The sequence below is a fragment of the Gigantopelta aegis genome, chromosome 12 (genome assembly GCF_016097555.1).
Source record: "Gigantopelta aegis isolate Gae_Host chromosome 12, Gae_host_genome, whole genome shotgun sequence".
Lineage (NCBI taxonomy): Eukaryota > Metazoa > Mollusca > Gastropoda > Neomphalida > Peltospiridae > Gigantopelta > Gigantopelta aegis.
Genome location: NC_054710.1, coordinates 24,260,616 through 24,278,220, shown reverse-complemented (window position 1 = coordinate 24,278,220; position 17,605 = coordinate 24,260,616). Strand labels below are relative to the sequence as shown.

The 17,605-nt window shown below is 38.6% G+C and overlaps 1 protein-coding gene across 1 annotated transcript; it reads right to left on the bottom strand.

Moving 5' to 3' along the window:
- Window positions 1–9,295: 9,295 nt before the first annotated feature.
- On the bottom strand, window positions 9,296–17,375 carry LOC121386869 (collagen alpha-2(IV) chain-like). The gene is made up of 4 exons (XM_041517898.1): window positions 17,316–17,375; window positions 11,981–12,602; window positions 10,248–10,299; window positions 9,296–9,375 (listed from the first exon to the last, which is right to left on the bottom strand). The coding sequence occupies exons 2-3, from the start codon at window positions 12,600–12,602 to the stop codon at window positions 10,265–10,267; spliced, it is 657 nt and encodes a 218-aa protein (XP_041373832.1). The 5' UTR covers window positions 17,316–17,375; the 3' UTR covers window positions 9,296–9,375; window positions 10,248–10,264.
- Window positions 17,376–17,605: the final 230 nt, after the last annotated feature.

Sequence of the window (17,605 nt, the reverse complement as noted above, 5' to 3'; positions counted from 1 at the left end):
AAGTTGAATCCTAACCGGACGCGAGCGATGCTTTTAGAAACAATTGATTTCAATCGTCACTCCCTGACTGAACGCGTACTTCGCGACATATTGATTAGTCGAGCGCGAGACACAATACCGATAGAAATTGTTTCTATTTTTCTCTCGCGAAACGAGCGACAAACATAGTTTAACCAATCAGACAAGTTTTACTTGCCGATTTCAACGGTCGAAGATAATACAAAATGGACCCTGTCGTTATGGTCGCGTCTTGTTAGGATATACATATTATCGCATCGCTCCCGTCCGGTTAGGATACAGCTTTAGACACCGTGTGTATCAATAGCCCTGCTGCAATTTGAAGTGTCACATCCTAGTTTTTGAACACTAAGACGTATGGTTGTTTTAAGTACTAGAGCTATTTGTGATAATTAAAATTTATGGCCAGCTGAAGGGTGAGGTAACACAAACCGTGATGAAAGAAAGAAAGAAATGTTTTATTTAACGACGCACACAACACGTTTTATTTACGGTTATATGTCGTCAGACATATGGTTAAGGACGACACAGATATATAGAGAGGAAACCCGCCCACTACATGGGCTACTCTTTCCGATTAGCAGCCAGGGATATTTTATTTGCGCTTCCCACAGGCAAGATAGCACAAAGCATGGCCTTTGTTGAACCAGTTATGGATCACTGGTCGGTGCAAGTGGTTTACACCTACCCATTGAGCCTTGCGGAGCACTCACTCAGGGTTTGGAGTCGGTATCTGGATTAAAAATGCCATGCCTCGACTGGGATCCGAACCCAGCACCTACCAGCCTGTAGACCGATGGCCTATCCGTGATGAAGTCAAATGTATTAGGCCGCAAGACGCACTCTAAAAACGCATATAGACTGGATACTGCGTGTGCGTGCGGACTGACTGCTGCATCTGCGGCTTGTGTTTTTTGGTCCTATACACCACATACAATTATTTCATTACGGCTGGCTGGACGCATGCAATTGGTAAACCCACGCATCGCACGCTTCCATTCTAGATGCTCTCTTTGAAGCCAATGTATTTTGATTTGTTTTGTGGCCGAACCGCACGTAGCGGGTTTTCTCTGTAAGATTATATGACAAAATATCCCAATGTTTGACATCCAATAGACGATGATTAACAAATAAATTTGCTCTAGTGGTGTCGTTAAACAAAACAATCCCCATGTTTCAATAAATGTCAAAGATTATCACGTTCGAGTTTTTATAATTCCTAGTTATAACTAAAAATCATATCAAATTATATTTAAAAAAAAATTGAATATATTAATCCATGATACATGAGGCGGAATACAAAGGGAACTTTGGGGGAGGTTTGGAGTGGGGATGAAAATTAATATATAATAAAATTATAACTGTCGGAAAATTTAGAGGGGGTGGCCCCTGCCCCCTAGATCCGCCTATGTTTCCTTTCAGTAGCTTACGAATGAGAGAACTATCACATCGTTACGAAAATGTATGTTTTAATACACATATTGCCTTTTGTTTTGAAACAACAAAAAACCCTATAAAATTCAGGAATTGAGTGTGGAGTTCCAAGTGCAATCTCTGGAGCTGACCTGACATACAAGTCAACTATTTTCCCATCTGACGCGATCTACACGTGTAAAACTGAATATGTTTACGTCAGTGGATCCAACTCTTCAACATGTCAAGCAAACGGACAGTGGTCTGACCCTCATTTGAACTGCACAGGTACTGTCTTTGTATGTCAGTACACTTTGTTAAATTACACTGTATACATTATTTTACGTCTAAAAAACATATTAAATTTTCGTCACGATGACAATGTATAGTTCGTGTTCATATATCTGAAGATGGTACCTTTCTATGTAGGGGCGAGATGTAGCCCAGTGGTAAAACGCTCGCTTGATGCGCGTTCGGTTCGGGATCGATCCCCGTCGGTGGGCCCATTGGGCTATTTCTCGTTCCAGCCAGTGCAACACGACTGGTACATCAAAGGCCGTGGTATGTGCTATCCTGTCTATGGGTAACTGCATATAAAAAAGATCCCTTGCTGCTAATCAAAAAAAAGTAGCCCATGAAGTGGCGACAGCGGGTTTCCTCCCTCAATATATGTGTGGTCCTTAACCACACGTCCGACGCCATATAACCGTAAATAAAATGTGTTGAGTGCGTCGTTAAATAAACCATTTCCTTCCGTCCTTTCTATGTACATGTACGTATTGAAAATAACAACTATTGTTTGGCGGTGGACAAAAGAGAAGAAAGGGTTGTTGTTTTTTTGCTCCAGAAAATAGCATACACATCTCGGGGTTTAATATGTATAGTGTTTCATTTGTTTATAAAGCCCCCACCACCTCCCCTAGGATTTTGATCAGGGTACTGTCTTGCGTATGCATGGATGGCTAGATTTAGACATATACAGAACGTCACATACGTTATTTTTGCTTCCTATTTGTTGCACGAGTTTATTTAGTGTAAGGTTATATACCACGAGAGCCGGTAGCGGTCGACTGGCATATTCGTTCACAAAATAAACAAGTGCAATAAACAGGAAGCAAAAACAACGTTAGTGAAGTTCTGTATTTACTACATAACGGCTTTTATTATTTTTACAATCATGGTTTTTAATTTAACATCAAAAGATATGTCATAACTAAAATTTCTTAAATCTGTGATCAATACACCTTTCAAATAAGTTGTGACGTAAATTGTAAATCATATACAACGAAAATAAATGTTTACGAAAGTAACAGAAAAGCCTAACTCCAATAAAATAATTATAAAAAATAATAAAAAAAAAACAAACAAACAAACAAAACAATTGCATATTAAAAAGTTCCGGTCCAGATCGCACAATCAAGATATAACAACAATTTATTTTAAGTGTGTGCGAGCGTGTGTGTGTGTGGCTCTACGGCTAATATCTTTACTTCAATCTTATAGTCATATTCAAAGGAAGGTTGTTCACCAGACCATTGTTAAAATACCAACTATTTGCTGTGCAACATTTATCACACGGTTTGAAAATATCTTTATTGCATTATCAAGAGTGAATAAACCACACAACACGACTTTTATTTTATCGTGGTGGGAGACTGTTGAGAGGGACGTAGCCCAGTGGTATAGCGCTCGTTCGATGCGCGGTCGGTCTGGGATCGATCCTCGTCGGTGGGCCCATTGGGCTATTTCTCGTTCCAGCCAGTGCACCACGACTGGTATATCAAAGGCCGTGGTATGTACTACCCTGTCTGATGTGGGATGGTGCATATAAAAGATCCCTTGCTGCTAATCGAAAAGAGTATGACATGAAGTGGCTAAAGCGGATTTCCTCACTCAAATATATGTGTGGTCCTTAACCATGTGTGACGCCATAATACATTTCCATCCTTCCTAACTGAACGCATACTTCGCGATATATTGATTGGTCGAGCGCGAAACACAGTACAGATTGGAATTGTTTCTATTTCTCTCTCGCGACACGAGCGACAAACATAGTTTAAACAATCAAAGAAGTTTTACTTAGCGATTTCAACGGTTGAAGATAATAAAACAAAAATGGACCCTGTCGTTATGGTCGCGTCTTGTTAGGATATGCATATTATCGCATCGCTCCCGTTTGACGCGTCCGGTTAGGATACAGCATTAGACACCGTGTGTATGAATAGCCCTGCTGCAATTTGAAGTGACACACCATAGTTTTTAAACACTAAGACGTATGGTTGTTTTAAGTACTAGAGCGTTTTGTGAGTATTAACATTTAAATATTATTAACATTTTATTGTCTAGATTATTAATGTCCGTACATCCAAAGATTGTTTGTCATTCTGGTGCTTGTAAAACTACGAAATGCATTTTTCGTAATTATAAAAACGCACGTGCATCTGAGAAGTAAACGTTATGGAGACGAGCTATGGGCCCGTGCTTATAAATCGTTTAGAGTCCAGACTCGATGTCTAATGACGTCACTCGCATACAATTTCTATGACGTTGTCATGACACTAGTGTCTCAGTCTCTATTATAGTATCGAGTCTAGACTCTAAACGTTTTATAAGCACCAGACCAGGTCTATTTTAGAGGGTATTTCCCCGTTTTAACGTCACAGACTCTCGTTTCACTGTATTGTAACTTTATCCAGATGCTTTACCAGTTTGAAGATTAACCAAACTTAGTGTCTAGTTTCACCTAGGGTCTGCGGCTTTAACTATTTCCTGAATACTACTAGTGTTTTCCCCAGACATTTGGCAAGGCATGGTATACTAACACTTTTGGGACACTATTTATGCGGGCAGATTTTTTTTAAACATTAAACGGCAAAAAAGACAAGACAAATTTAAATAAAAATAAATGTAATTAATGTGCTTGCATTAATACATGAAATGCAAATATATAACAAGCATATTTTATTAATTAATGATACACTTTCTGTGCGTTTTATAAAGGAAATTTTAGAATTATTTATTGAAAAAAGGCTGGTTTAATACCAGGGCAGCATGGCATTGATGATTGCAAGGCGGTCTAGCCTATTAAAGACTAGCACTGTACCATGCTAAAACAAGCTAGGACAAATTACCTTTGTGTCGACTGTTTAACAATTATCATTCTTAAAAGGACATTCCTGAGTTTGCTGCAATTTTTAAGATGTTATCGACTAACAGAAACCGTTTAATGATTGTAATTACATATCAAATATATTTTTCTGCATAAAATATTAGTGGCTTTATATTAAACGTGTTTCTGATCGTTCTAATATTTGTACTGGGTTAAATTTCATTTTATTTCTTAAAAATTATTTGGGGTTCTTGCAAATATTGAGATGACAACTTTGACCCAGCCGTACAAGTTGTGGGATTCGAACCAAATGCACATGCATACATACATAATATAGAGCAGACGATTGTAGGTATGCGGTGGGGGCGATATATATATATATATTTTTTTTTATTTTATTTATTTTTTATATTATTACTTTTTTTTTTCAAATTATATTCAGGAATAGAATGTGGGGTTCCAGATACTATACCTGGAGCTGACCTGACATACACGTCTACTATTTTCCCATCTGACGCATTCTACACGTGTACACTTGGATATGTTTACGTCAGTGGGTCCAACTCTTCGACATGTCTGTCAAATGGACAGTGGTCTGATCCGGCATTAAACTGTACAGGTAGTATTGTAGTGACACGTTCAATACATTCAAGTAATGTTGTAGTTGTCTGTAATACTAGTTTATTTAAGCCTAACGCAGAATACGGTTAGTGTATGTTTCACCAATGTATTAATATGTACCTGTAATATCAAAATCAGTACATACATGTAATATAATAAAACACATTAATAATATAATCATCATCCAATAAAACATGTTTTTTGTTTTGTTTTGTTTTTCTTTTCTTTTTTTATAAATAAATAATTTCAGTTTAGTTTGACGTAAGAAAAAAAGTAAAAATGTTTTCGAAATTACAATTAGTTTTTACTATGTATGTGTGCCGTTTATAGTACCATCATAATTTCGGCTCAGAAAAATATCGGCTCAGAAATAAATAACTTGTAGTAAATTCCATAGTACGAAAAAGAGGCTCCCTATCGGAAGGACTATAGATCATTAGCGATTCATTAAGGTTTGTTTTTTCATACAGTACCATCATAATTTCGGCTCAGAAATAAATAACTTGTAGTAAATTCTATAGTATGGAAAAGGGGCTCCCTCTGTTACGGACTATAGGTCATTAGAGATTCGTGAAAAGGGGCTCCCTCTGGGACGGACTATAGGTCATTAGAGATTCGTGAAAAGGGGCTCCCTCTGGGACGGACTATAGGTCATTAGAGATTCGTGAAAGTTTGTTTTTCAAGTATCATCATTATTATTTTGTCTTATAAATACATTCCCTGTTTTACATACGTTTTAGGAATCGACTGTGGGATACCTAATGACATAGCCGGAGCCGATCTGACGTATTCCTCAACAATATTTCTGTCAGTAGCAAGTTACTCTTGTAAACCTGGATATGATTACGTCAGTGGATCCAACTCTTCAACGTGTCAAGCAAATGGACAGTGGTCTGACCCGATTTTGACCTGCACAGGTATTTTTTACCAACATGTTTAATATCTGAATATTTTCAGTATACTTTCCAATGTATATAGTGAAACGTCTCTAAGCCGGACCCCGGGGCGAGACGTAGCCCAGTGGTAAAGCGCTCGCTTGATGCGCGGTCGGTTTGGGATCGAACCCCGTCGGCTCATTGGACTATTTCTCGCTCCAGCCAGTGCAGAACGACTGGTACATCAAAGGCAATGGTATGTGATATCCTGTCTATGGGATGGTGCATATAAAAGATTCCTTGCTGCTATCGTAAAGAGTAGCACATGAAGTGGCGACAGCCGGTTTCCTCTCTCAATATATTTGTGGTCCTTCAGTATATGTTCGACGCCATATACCCGTAAATAAAATGTGTTGAGTGCGTCGTTAAATATAACATTTCCTTCCTAAATCGGACCCCCAGTAAATCGAAATTCCTTTGACACGGCCTTTGATATACCAGTCGTGGTGCACTGGCTGGAACGAGAAATAGCGCAATGGGGCCACCGATGGGGATCGATTTCACGCCGACCGCGCATCGAGCGAGTGCTTTACCACTGGGCTACGTCCCGCCCGCTGATGTCAGTATGTCTGTGTGATGTGTTTTCACATTAAAACTGCGTTTATTCAGTGTCGGTCGCTCTAGGATTGATCCACGTCGGTAGGCCTATTGGGCTATTTCACGTTACAGTCATGCACCACGACTGGTATATCAAAGGCTGTGGTATATGCTATCCTGTCTGTATGATGGTGCATATAAAATATTCCTTACTACTAAAGGAATAATATAGCGAGTTTCCTCTCTAAGACTTTATGTCAAAATTACCAAATATTTGACATCCAATAGCAGATGATTAATAAGTAATGTGCTCTAGGGGTGTCGTTAATTAAAACAAACTTTATTTTTAATTTATTTCTTATTTGGAAATTACTTCACCTAAGCTTCAAATGCTTGTTTTACTGGGAAAACTACGTGAATCAGGTATAGTGATGAGTATCGTATCGTGAGCTATGTATCGTGGGCTATGTATCGTGATACGTATCGTATCTTGAGGTAGGTGTATCCTCACACCACCTAGTATATAATACATATCCTGCTAGACAACGTGACAATTTCGTTAAATGTTTAAATAGTGGTACGGCTCGTGGTTGCCAGACTCGCCTTTCAAATTACTTATAAGGACATTTTCACACATGTAACAAATATAACCCATACACACACAAAAGTGGTCTTTGAAAAGTGGAACGGCCATGGTCGTACCGGCCGTACCGTCTGCGCCGCCCCTACTAAAGGTTTCACCTCGTCCTTGTGTCCAGATATTTGTTTTCACAAAAGTGAAAACAAAATTAAAAAATTAAAAAATCCCCAAAACATCAGAATACTCTTCCATGATATAACAAACTGAAATTCGTTTCGATAATTTATAAAAATACAACAGCATTCCAGGTAATAAAATGTCCATCAAGTTCTGAATTATCTGTGGTATACATAGCATTGCTATAAAGCCATAAGTATGCAATCATAGATAACTTGTTTTATTTCATTTACATATTTTATTTAAAATTTTAATTAGAAATAACATGTTCATGTATTCTCTGTCGACTTGATATGTGCACGCAATAGGACATATGATGGACATTCATGGAAGTGCCTACGGGAAGAGCAAGATTTAGTTCCGGAAGAGGTATCAAGAGTCAGGTCAGGTCAGGTCAGGTCAGGTCAGGTGATAGGGTTTAACTGCACATTCAGAACAAGCTGTTGTAGCGCACGTCTGTCGTGGGCGCAGGTGTCGGCCTGGGCCAGCTTCTCCGTCCAGGAGAGGAACAGGGTTTGGGTGGGTGGGTGGAGGGGACCGCCTCCGCTGACACGTGCAAGAGGGCACCAGCAGCCCGACCGAGGTCGGTAGCGGGCGGGGGCATTTTGGTGATATGGAATTTTGAAAAAAAGTAAAATGGTGGGCACATTTCTTGAAGTATTTTTGGCGCCTTTTGGAACGGTTCATTGAAAGAGAAGGGGGAGCTACTGGTTAATTTTTATTTATTTTGCCGAATGGTTGCTCATATATCTATTCGGTATATATTTTGTTTAATAAATATGCAAGATTTGACGAAAAAACCCAAAGAAAAAAACACAGAAACATACCAAAAAAAAAAAAAAACCCACAAACACACACACCCCGCCAACCCCCCCCCCCCCCCCCCCCCCCCCCCCACACACACACACCCGCCCAAAAACCCCAACAACAACAAAAAACGAATAAACAAACAAGAAAAATCAATGCGCGAAAGTCAAGATCACCTCAAACGCAGATATGTTCGATTTGATTTAATGATGAAGGCAAGGAGAATACGTTTACTAGCACGTCACCGTATTTTCAAGTTCGGTGTTTATATCAGGAAACATGGGAGACAATTTAAGTATGTACTACTTTATGTATCAATCCAAAAAAGTGGGGGGGGGGGGGGGGGGGGGGGGGGGGACGTAGCCCAGTGGTATAGCGCTCGCTCAATGCGCGGTCGGTGTGGAATCAATCCCCGTCGGTAGGCCCATTGGGCTATTTCTCGTTCCAGCCAGTGCACCACGACTGTATCAAAGGTCGCGGTATGTACTACCCTGTCTGTGGGGTGGTGCATACGAAAGATACCTTACTGCTAATCGAAAAGAGTAGCCCATGAAGTGGCGACAGCGGGTTTCCTCTCTCAATATGTGTGGTCCTTACCCATATGTCCGACGCCATATAACCGTAAATAAAATGTGTTGAGTGCATCGTAACATAAAACATTTATTTCAATCCAAAAAAGATACTTGTGTCCTCTAGCCCATACTTGACGTATTGTTCCTATATGCTTAAACATTACTACTCCCGACACTTGTTTGAGAGAGAGAGAGAGAGAGAGAGAGAGAGAGAGAGAGAGAGAGAGAGAGAGAGAGAGAGAGAGAGAGAGAGAGAGAGAGAGAGAGAGAGAGAGAGAGAGAAAAGGGGGGGGGGAGGGGGGAGATAGTCGTCGAAAATGAGTGAGGACAGGGAACACTGTCATCCAGTCATGTTTGCAGATACAGCGTTGGTCCCCTATTGAAAATGGAACTAATATATAAAACATAATATTAGCTTCAAAGCTGGGTAAGAGGGAGGGGGAAGGGGAGGGGGCAGTGTTCCCTGCCGATCCAACACTTTGTTTCATATCTATGCGATAGAGATTACATTGGAACAAACACCAAGTTTTTAGATGCAAATTTTATTTCTGTCTTGACAGTGGATTTCTCATTAACGGTCGAACTGCGACATTCTGTTGGAAGGACCTGAAAGTAAAATGTATATTATTAATAAAAGAACAGCAATAGCATTTTAGACTTGTAATAACAAACTGCACAGTAATAACGTTGCTTGAAAATCATTTAGTGTTACCTGTGCATACATGTATGCATTTTAAAATGTTTTTAAAAAGCTAATTTCCACAAAAACATGTACCCAGAGAGTTCAAATTTGTCTTATTTAACGACATCACTAAAACATTTTGACATTTGTACCATCCCACACACGGGAAGGAAGGAAATGTTATATTAACGACGCACTCAACATATTTTATTTACGGTTATATAGCGTCAGACATATGGTTAAGGACCACACACATATATATATTATATATATATATATATTATATATATATATATATATATATATATATATATATATATATATATATATATTGAGAGAGGAAAACCCGTTGTTGCCACTTCATAGGCTACACTTTCCGATTAGCAGGAAGGGTCCTTTTATATGCACCATCCCACAGACAGGATAACACATACCACGTTTTTTTGTTACACCAGGTGTGATGCACTGGCTGGAAGAATAAACATCCCAATGGGGCCACCGACGGGGATCGATCCCAAACCGACCGCGCATCAGGCGAAAACTTTACCACTGGGCTACGTCCCGCCCCCTCACAGACAGGATAGCACATATCACGGCCTTTGATACACCAGTCGTGGTGCAATGGCTGGGACGAGAAATAGCCCTACACACACACACACACAAAGAGAGAGAGAGAGAGAGAGAGAGAGAGAGAGAGAGAGAGAGAGGAGAGAGAGAGAGAGAGAGAGAGAGAGACAGACAGACAGACAGACAGACAGACATAGTGATTATTGAGTAGATCTTGAGCTGTACTCACACAGTTTTGATCCTTCTTTATTCCAGTTTGGTTCCAGAGATTTTCGCGTTTCCTAAAATTATATGTATAAATGTATTAGATACACGTGTTTTTTTATTTAATTTTTTTTTTCTGTTTGTAAAACCTAATCTGAGCTTTCCGCTTTTGGAATTGAGACCATTGAAATATTGGAACGATTAAAACTCTTTAAAGGAATGTACTTACTTCAAATCTCAAATTTAGTTAATAGGAACAGTCGTAAGTTTACAACCATTTTAAAATGTTTCCGACCAATAAAGACTTTTCGATGGCGTAACATACACATTAAATACATGTTCTTATTTAGAATATCAGTGTCTGTATTAACAAGGTGATTGTTTTTAGAATATCAGTGTCTGTATTAACAAGGTGATTGTATTTAGAATATCAGTGTCTGTATTAACAAGGTGATTGTATTTAGAATATCAGTGTCTGTATTAACAAGGTGATTGTTTTTGGAATATCAGTGTCTGTATTAACAAGGTGATTGTATTTGGAATATCAGTGTCTGTATTTACAAGGTGATTGTATTTAGAATATCAGTGTCTGTATTAACAAGGTGACTGTATTTAGAATATCAGTGTCTGTATTAACAAGGTGACTGTATTTAGAATATCAGTGTCTGTATTAACAAGGTGATTGTATTTGGAATATCAGTGTCTGTATTAACAAGGTGATTGTTTTTAGAATATCAGTGTCTGTATTAACAAGGTGATTGTATTTAGAATATCAGTGTCTGTATTAACAATGTGATTGTTTTTAGAATATCAGTGTCTGTATTAACAATGTGATTGTTTTTAGAATATCAGTGTCTGTATTAACAAGGTGATTGTATTTGGAATATCAGTGTCTGTATTAACAAGGTGATTGTTTTTAGAATATCAGTGTCTGTATTAACAATGTGATTGTTTTTAGAATATCAGTGTCTGTATTAACAAGGTGATTGTTTTTGTACTAATGCTTGTAGTAGCCCAAACCGGATTTTACCTCCCAATAATAATTTCGAACGTACCGATATATATATATATATATATATATATATATATATATATATATATATATATTATATATACATATATATATACATATGGTATATACATATACATACATACATACATACATACATACATACATACATACATACATACATACATAGATAGATATACATATACGCCAACTATATTTATAATTGTGTTTTGCTTTGAAATATACAGTTTATACTTTCAGCTAGATGCCTATACAAAATTACAAACAAGTAATTCCATTTAGTAAGTAGAAACAAACTCGTTTTAAGGGGGAATCTTTAGAATGTGTCACAAGCATTTTCTAATGACGTCATTGTTTTATGCATTCACATTCAACAAACTAATTTTTTTACACAGCGCTTTGAAAGACAACTGACAAAGAAACAAATATGGTGAAGAAGCTATATTTAGCTACACATTATTCGAGACACACCCCCCCCCCCCCCCTTGTCATCCAATACAATAATGTAACATCTTCACTTTAAATAATATAGTTGAAAATATAAATTAAAAAATATATATATATATATTATTCGATGTGAAATGACAAATTGACACATGAATTGTGACGTCATTCGTCGTAAAACAAAATGATGACGTTAGTCATAAACGTAGGGGATAGATAGATTTATAAAGCACCTGCACAATTTGATAATTCAGTCCAGTGAGCAAAAACGTAGTATACTGTACCTTGCTTGGTTTTTTCTTGGTTCTCAACTAGGCCTGGCCATGTAGGCCAACCTCGCTTGGTTTTTCCTTGGTTCTGAACTAGGCCTGGCCATGTGGGCCAACCTCGCTTGTTTTTTCCTTGGTTCTCATTTAGGCCTGGCCATGTAGGCCAACCTCGCTTGGTTTTTCCTTGGTTCTCAACTAGGCCTGGCCATGTAGGCCAACCTCGCTTGGTTTTTCCTTGATTCTCAACTAGGCCTGGCCACGTAGGCCAACCTCGCTTGGTTTTTCCTTGGTTCTGAACTAGGCCTGGCCATGTGGGCCAACCTCGCTTGGTTTTTCCTTGATTCTCAACTAGGCCTGGCCACGTAGGCCAACCTCGCTTGATTTTTCCTTGGTTCTCAACTAGGCCTGGCCACGTAGGCCAACCTCGCTTGGTTTTTCCTTGGTTCTCAACTAGGCCTGGCCACGTAGGCCAACCTCGCTTGGTTTTTCCTTGGTTCTCAACTAGGCCTGGCCACGTAGGCCAACCTCGCTTGGTTTTTCCGTGGTTCTCAACTAGGCCTGGCCACCAAGGACCACCCTCTGCCTGGTGAATTGCGGCGATAGCCACAAGAAACATGAGCATCAGAGAATATTTCATCTGTAAAATAAACACATATAACTTTATATATGTTACTTACTCACTTGAGCCGGGGCGTAGCCCAGTGGTATAGTGCTCGTTTGGTGCGCAGTCAGCGTGGTATCGATATATGTAATACAAATGAGCAAATGTTTGACATCCAATAGCCAATGATTAATAAATCAATGTGATCTAGACGTTTTGTTAAACAAAATATTACTTACTTCCTTATAACTATTTGACGTGCCTGTATCCAATTAAGGCTCGGAAAGGGCGCTGGACGAAAGGCAATATGGCTTTATGTGCTTAAGTAGTGATCTATAATCGATAAAATTAGTGGGAGTACTCTGTAACAAAAATTAGTTTATTGTCGTCGATCTAAAGTCTCATAGACGTAGGGGCTCACATTGTTTAGTAGGTGTGTGTGTGTGGGGGGAGGGGGGGGGGGAGGGGCAGGCTGGTTTTTGCCCGAATTAAACGAAAAATGTCCGAAACTAGATAACAACATTTATTCACAATTAGTATTATCACCAAACAACTATACATGGTTGCAAACGAATCACCAAGCATTTTTACATGGATTACAATTAATTTTCAGGGTAGAATGATGGAAATACATAGTAAAACGGTCTCAGGTTAGAACATATTGCCGAATATCTGTATAATGTTTGCCCGAATTTGAGGTTTTACTTCAGCACTGGGGGGGGGGGGGGGGGGGGGGGGGGTAATTTAACGTCAAAAGATATGTCATGACTGCACTTTCTTAAATCTATGATCAACACTTCATTCCTGCATATACTTGAACATCTTTTTTTCGCATAAATTGACTGGACTGTAACACTCGTACTATGCGGCAATTTGTATTAGGGTAAATTTCAAATAAGATGTGATGTAGTTTGTAAATCATATATGGCGTAAGTAAACAGGTGTAAATCATATGACGTAAACAACAAATGACGTAAGCAATAACTCCAGTACAGATAAAATGCAAATTCTCTTTCAAAATTTCCAGTTTCAATTGGGTTTTTTTAATATTACTATAGTAAAATTGAATGGGCATATAATAAATAGATGATTCGGCACGGGTGTTTTTTAATATGGAAAATATCAACCGAGTCTATGTTAATCGGTATTTGTCGTTTTCTAGGAATATGGGTAAATAATGTCACTATAGCAAGCGGCATACCAAGTTATCTGTAAGCAAACAATCTACAAGCAAGTGGGTAAAATAGAAATATTTTAATCCCCCAAATTGATATAAGATGCTACACATCGCAATGAAAGTACCGGCCTCGGTGATGTCGTGGTTAAGCTATATGGCTACAGGCTGGTAGTTACTGGGTTCGCAGGCCGGTACTGGCTCCCACCCAGAGCAAGTTTTAACTACTCAATGGGTAGGTGTAAGATCCTACTCCCTCTTCTTTCTCATTAACAATTAACCAACTAACCACTAACCAACTAACAACTAACCCACTGTCCTGGACAGACAGCTCAGACAGCTGAGGTGTGTGTGCCCAGGGCAGCGTGCTTGAACCTTAATTGGATATAAGCACGGAAATAAGTTGAAATAAAATGTCGGTTTCTAATAAGTGTTTTGTTTAATGAATCCACGTTGGTAATCATGACGCAGTTTTAGAACGGAAACCCGCTATATTTGTTTTCCATTAGTAGCAAGGAATATCGTTTTATTATCAACATGTTTCAACATAAACGAGTTAATAAAAACCATACGAAGCACATGCAGTTTTGGGAAACGACATTATAACATGACGTTGCTTCCCCAGTCCTAGATCAGACTGTACATGTGAAATATTACGTCATTTCGTAGTCTGCTTCTAGTTGTGGTTAAAACATTTTGAGACGGGTCTTGTTTTTCATGAACAAAAAAAATAAATAATAATAATAATAATAATAATAATATGGATAATAAAACATTTATTACACTCGCGTGTGTGTCGTACTTATTTTACGAAACTCGTGTCAGGATCCATGTATTACCCTCGCTCTCGCTGGAGCAACACTCGTTTTATAAAATCAGTATGACACACAAGCTCATTTAATAATCTTTCTATATACATCATCCCACACCCGTAATATCACATGCTGCAGCCTCTGATACACCGGTCGTCGTGCAATGGCTGGAATTTACATAGCCTGATTACAGCCCTCGAAATGCGCGACGGCAGTTAGCAGTTTCGCCGCCAAAATGCTGTTTGAAAATGAGCTGATATTTTCAGTATTGTCGGGTATTTATTTTATTTGCATTGACACTAATCGTATTAATATTATTTCCTTTGTTTAACAGACAGTAACCAATCTGTACTTTACATTCATTGATTCATTGATTGTTATTATGTGTACAAACTTGCCGTTGTAACATGATTTGAACAAATAAAGGCTTATACGACGAGAATCGAGTAGTAAGACCGTTCGGACTAGCAACTGAAAAGCCGTAGAAGTTGTGACAGCATGAATGTGTCTAACGTTGTGCTGGCAGTTGGTAGTCTGAGCCTATCATTAGTTTAGTTAATCTACACACCTGTAACACATTTGAATACAGTTACAACAAAGTGAAACAAGAGTCTTAAAAAAGATACTAAAACGTGATTCCACAGCTGTTACTTCTCAGAAGCACGTAAGGAAATAAGACAAATACATTTTGTGATATTAAAAACGCCAGGATGACCAGAAACACTTCGGACATACGGAAATTGATAATCTAAATAACACAATTTAAGAAAACTATGGTTTCAGTTTTCCAAAACGGTTTTAATAGTGAAACATATGCCTTGGTGTTTTAAAAACTAGTGTCGATCACTTTAACAGGAGGCATCAGGTGATCTTCCGTGAAGGAAAATCATGTAACGTGGCAGAACAGAACAAATGTTTATTGCACGCAATGCCACCAACCGGTATCATGAGATGATTGTTAAAGTTTGTTTTGTTTAACGACAACACTAGACCGCATTGATTAATTAATCCTCGGCTATTGGAGGACATCAGAGGATTGTATACATATAACATACACGTCAAGATTGCAATAGTCATATTAGCCCGAGTGCTCTGACGGTAAGAGAGCTAGACGGATATTTGGACAGTTATCAACGTTGATAACTGTCCAAATATCCGTATAGCTCTATCACCGTCAGTGTACTCAGACTACAGTCAAATATACACGCATAAATAAATACAAATTTTAAAATCATTAACAGAAGATCAAGCAAAATAAAACAGGTTTCCAAGCGGAGAAGTAGCTATTTGTAATGTTAATACATACACACAGTGTTATTAATCAATACATTTTTTACTTGTTTTGAAAGAAATGAGAAATAGTGAAGACGTGACTGATTTGTGACAGGTTGGACGATTTTAAGCGGGTTAAAGGGAACATATTATTTTAATTTAATACTGTTCTAAAATACTCCTCAGAGGTGTTTAATGTTGCACGCGCTGTCCTAAACCCTCCACTCACCCCGTGCTGTTTTATTTACTGCAGACCATATATTTTCTTAGTGGTAAAGCGCTCGCTTGATGCGCGATCGGTTTAGGATCGATCCCCGTCTGTGGCCTCATTGGCTATTTCTCGTTCCAGCCAATGCACCACGACTGGTGTAACAAAGGCCGTGGTATGTACTATCCTGTCTGTGGGATAGTGCATATAAAATATCCCGTGCTGCTAATCGAAAATAGTAGCCCATGAAGTGGCGACAGCGGGTTTCCTCTCTATATATATATATATGTGTAGTCCTTAAAATTATGTCTGACGCCATATAACCCTAAATACAATGTGTTGAGTGCGTCGTTAAATAATAATAATAAAAAAAACGTTTCTTTCTTACTTTCTCATATTCTATTTAGCTAAGGCTGAGTTAGTGATTCTGTTATATTTTAATTTAATACTGTTCTAAAATACTCTTCAGGGGGTTTTAATGTTCCACACACTGTCCTAAACCCTCCACTCACCCCGTGCTGTTTTATTTACTGCAGACCATATATTTTCTTAGCAAGCCATATTTCTTTTGGCCTGCTATATTAAGAAACAACAACATAATAGCAGGCCATGTCTTACTTTCTAGTTTGAGTCCTACACTCGTAGAATGAGCTAACTTCATGCTAGTTTGTAATGATTCAACAAAAAATGACATAATAATTTGAAAAACGATATTATCTCAATGTTTACCTAATGCCATTAATGATAGCAACTACACGGCGACATCAGTCTCTTCTGGATCCCGTCCTAAAGTGTGTTTTGTTTAACGACGCCACTAGAGCACATTGATGTTTGTATCTTATCATCGGCTATTGGACGTCAAACATATGGTCATTATGACACTGTTTTCAGAGGAAACCCGCTGTCGCACATTGGCTACTCTTTTACGACAGGCAGCAAGGATCTTTTACTTGTGCTTCCCACAGGCAGGATAGCACAAACCATGGCCTTTGTTGAACCAGTAATGGATCACTGGTCGGTGCAAGTGGTTTACACTTACCCATTGAGCCTTGCGGAGCACTCACTCAGGGTTTGGAGTCGGTATCTGGATTAAACAGTCCATGCCTCGACTGGGATCCGAACCCAGTACCTACCAGCCTGTAGACCGATGGCCTAACCACGATGCCACCGAGGCCGGTGTAACCCGTCCTGGTCGAAACTTGTAGTTTTTGTGCTGACATTGCAAAAAACTAAAACATCACAAACAAGAAAAATCAAGAAAATGAAATAAAACAAAATCTTACCTTTAGAGTGACTCGATCACGGCGCCAATAAATGGTGAAGTCCAGCCCGCATCTGTCTGACTTTATAGGGAGAATCTCCAATAGGTGTGATTGGACGTGCAGGGTTTCATTTCGCAATCTAATGTTATCAGTGATAACGTGTTAGATTTAATTATGATATTATTTCCAAAACAGTCTGTTACTAACACGAATTTGTTGGCACGTCACGTTCACATAACAGTGACGGGAATTAAAGGCGTATATAGAAAACTCATTTTAAAAGTTAACTTTATCATAAAGTCATGTTAAAA

Coding starts and splice junctions, on each gene's coding strand:
- LOC121386869 (XM_041517898.1), bottom strand. CDS start 12,602: ATGAAATATTCTCTGATGCTCATGTTTCTTGTGGCTATCGCCGCAATT. Junction 10,300..11,980: donor CCAAGAAAAAACCAAGCAAG/GTACAGTATACT, acceptor ATATAATTTTAG/GAAACGCGAAAATCTCTGGA.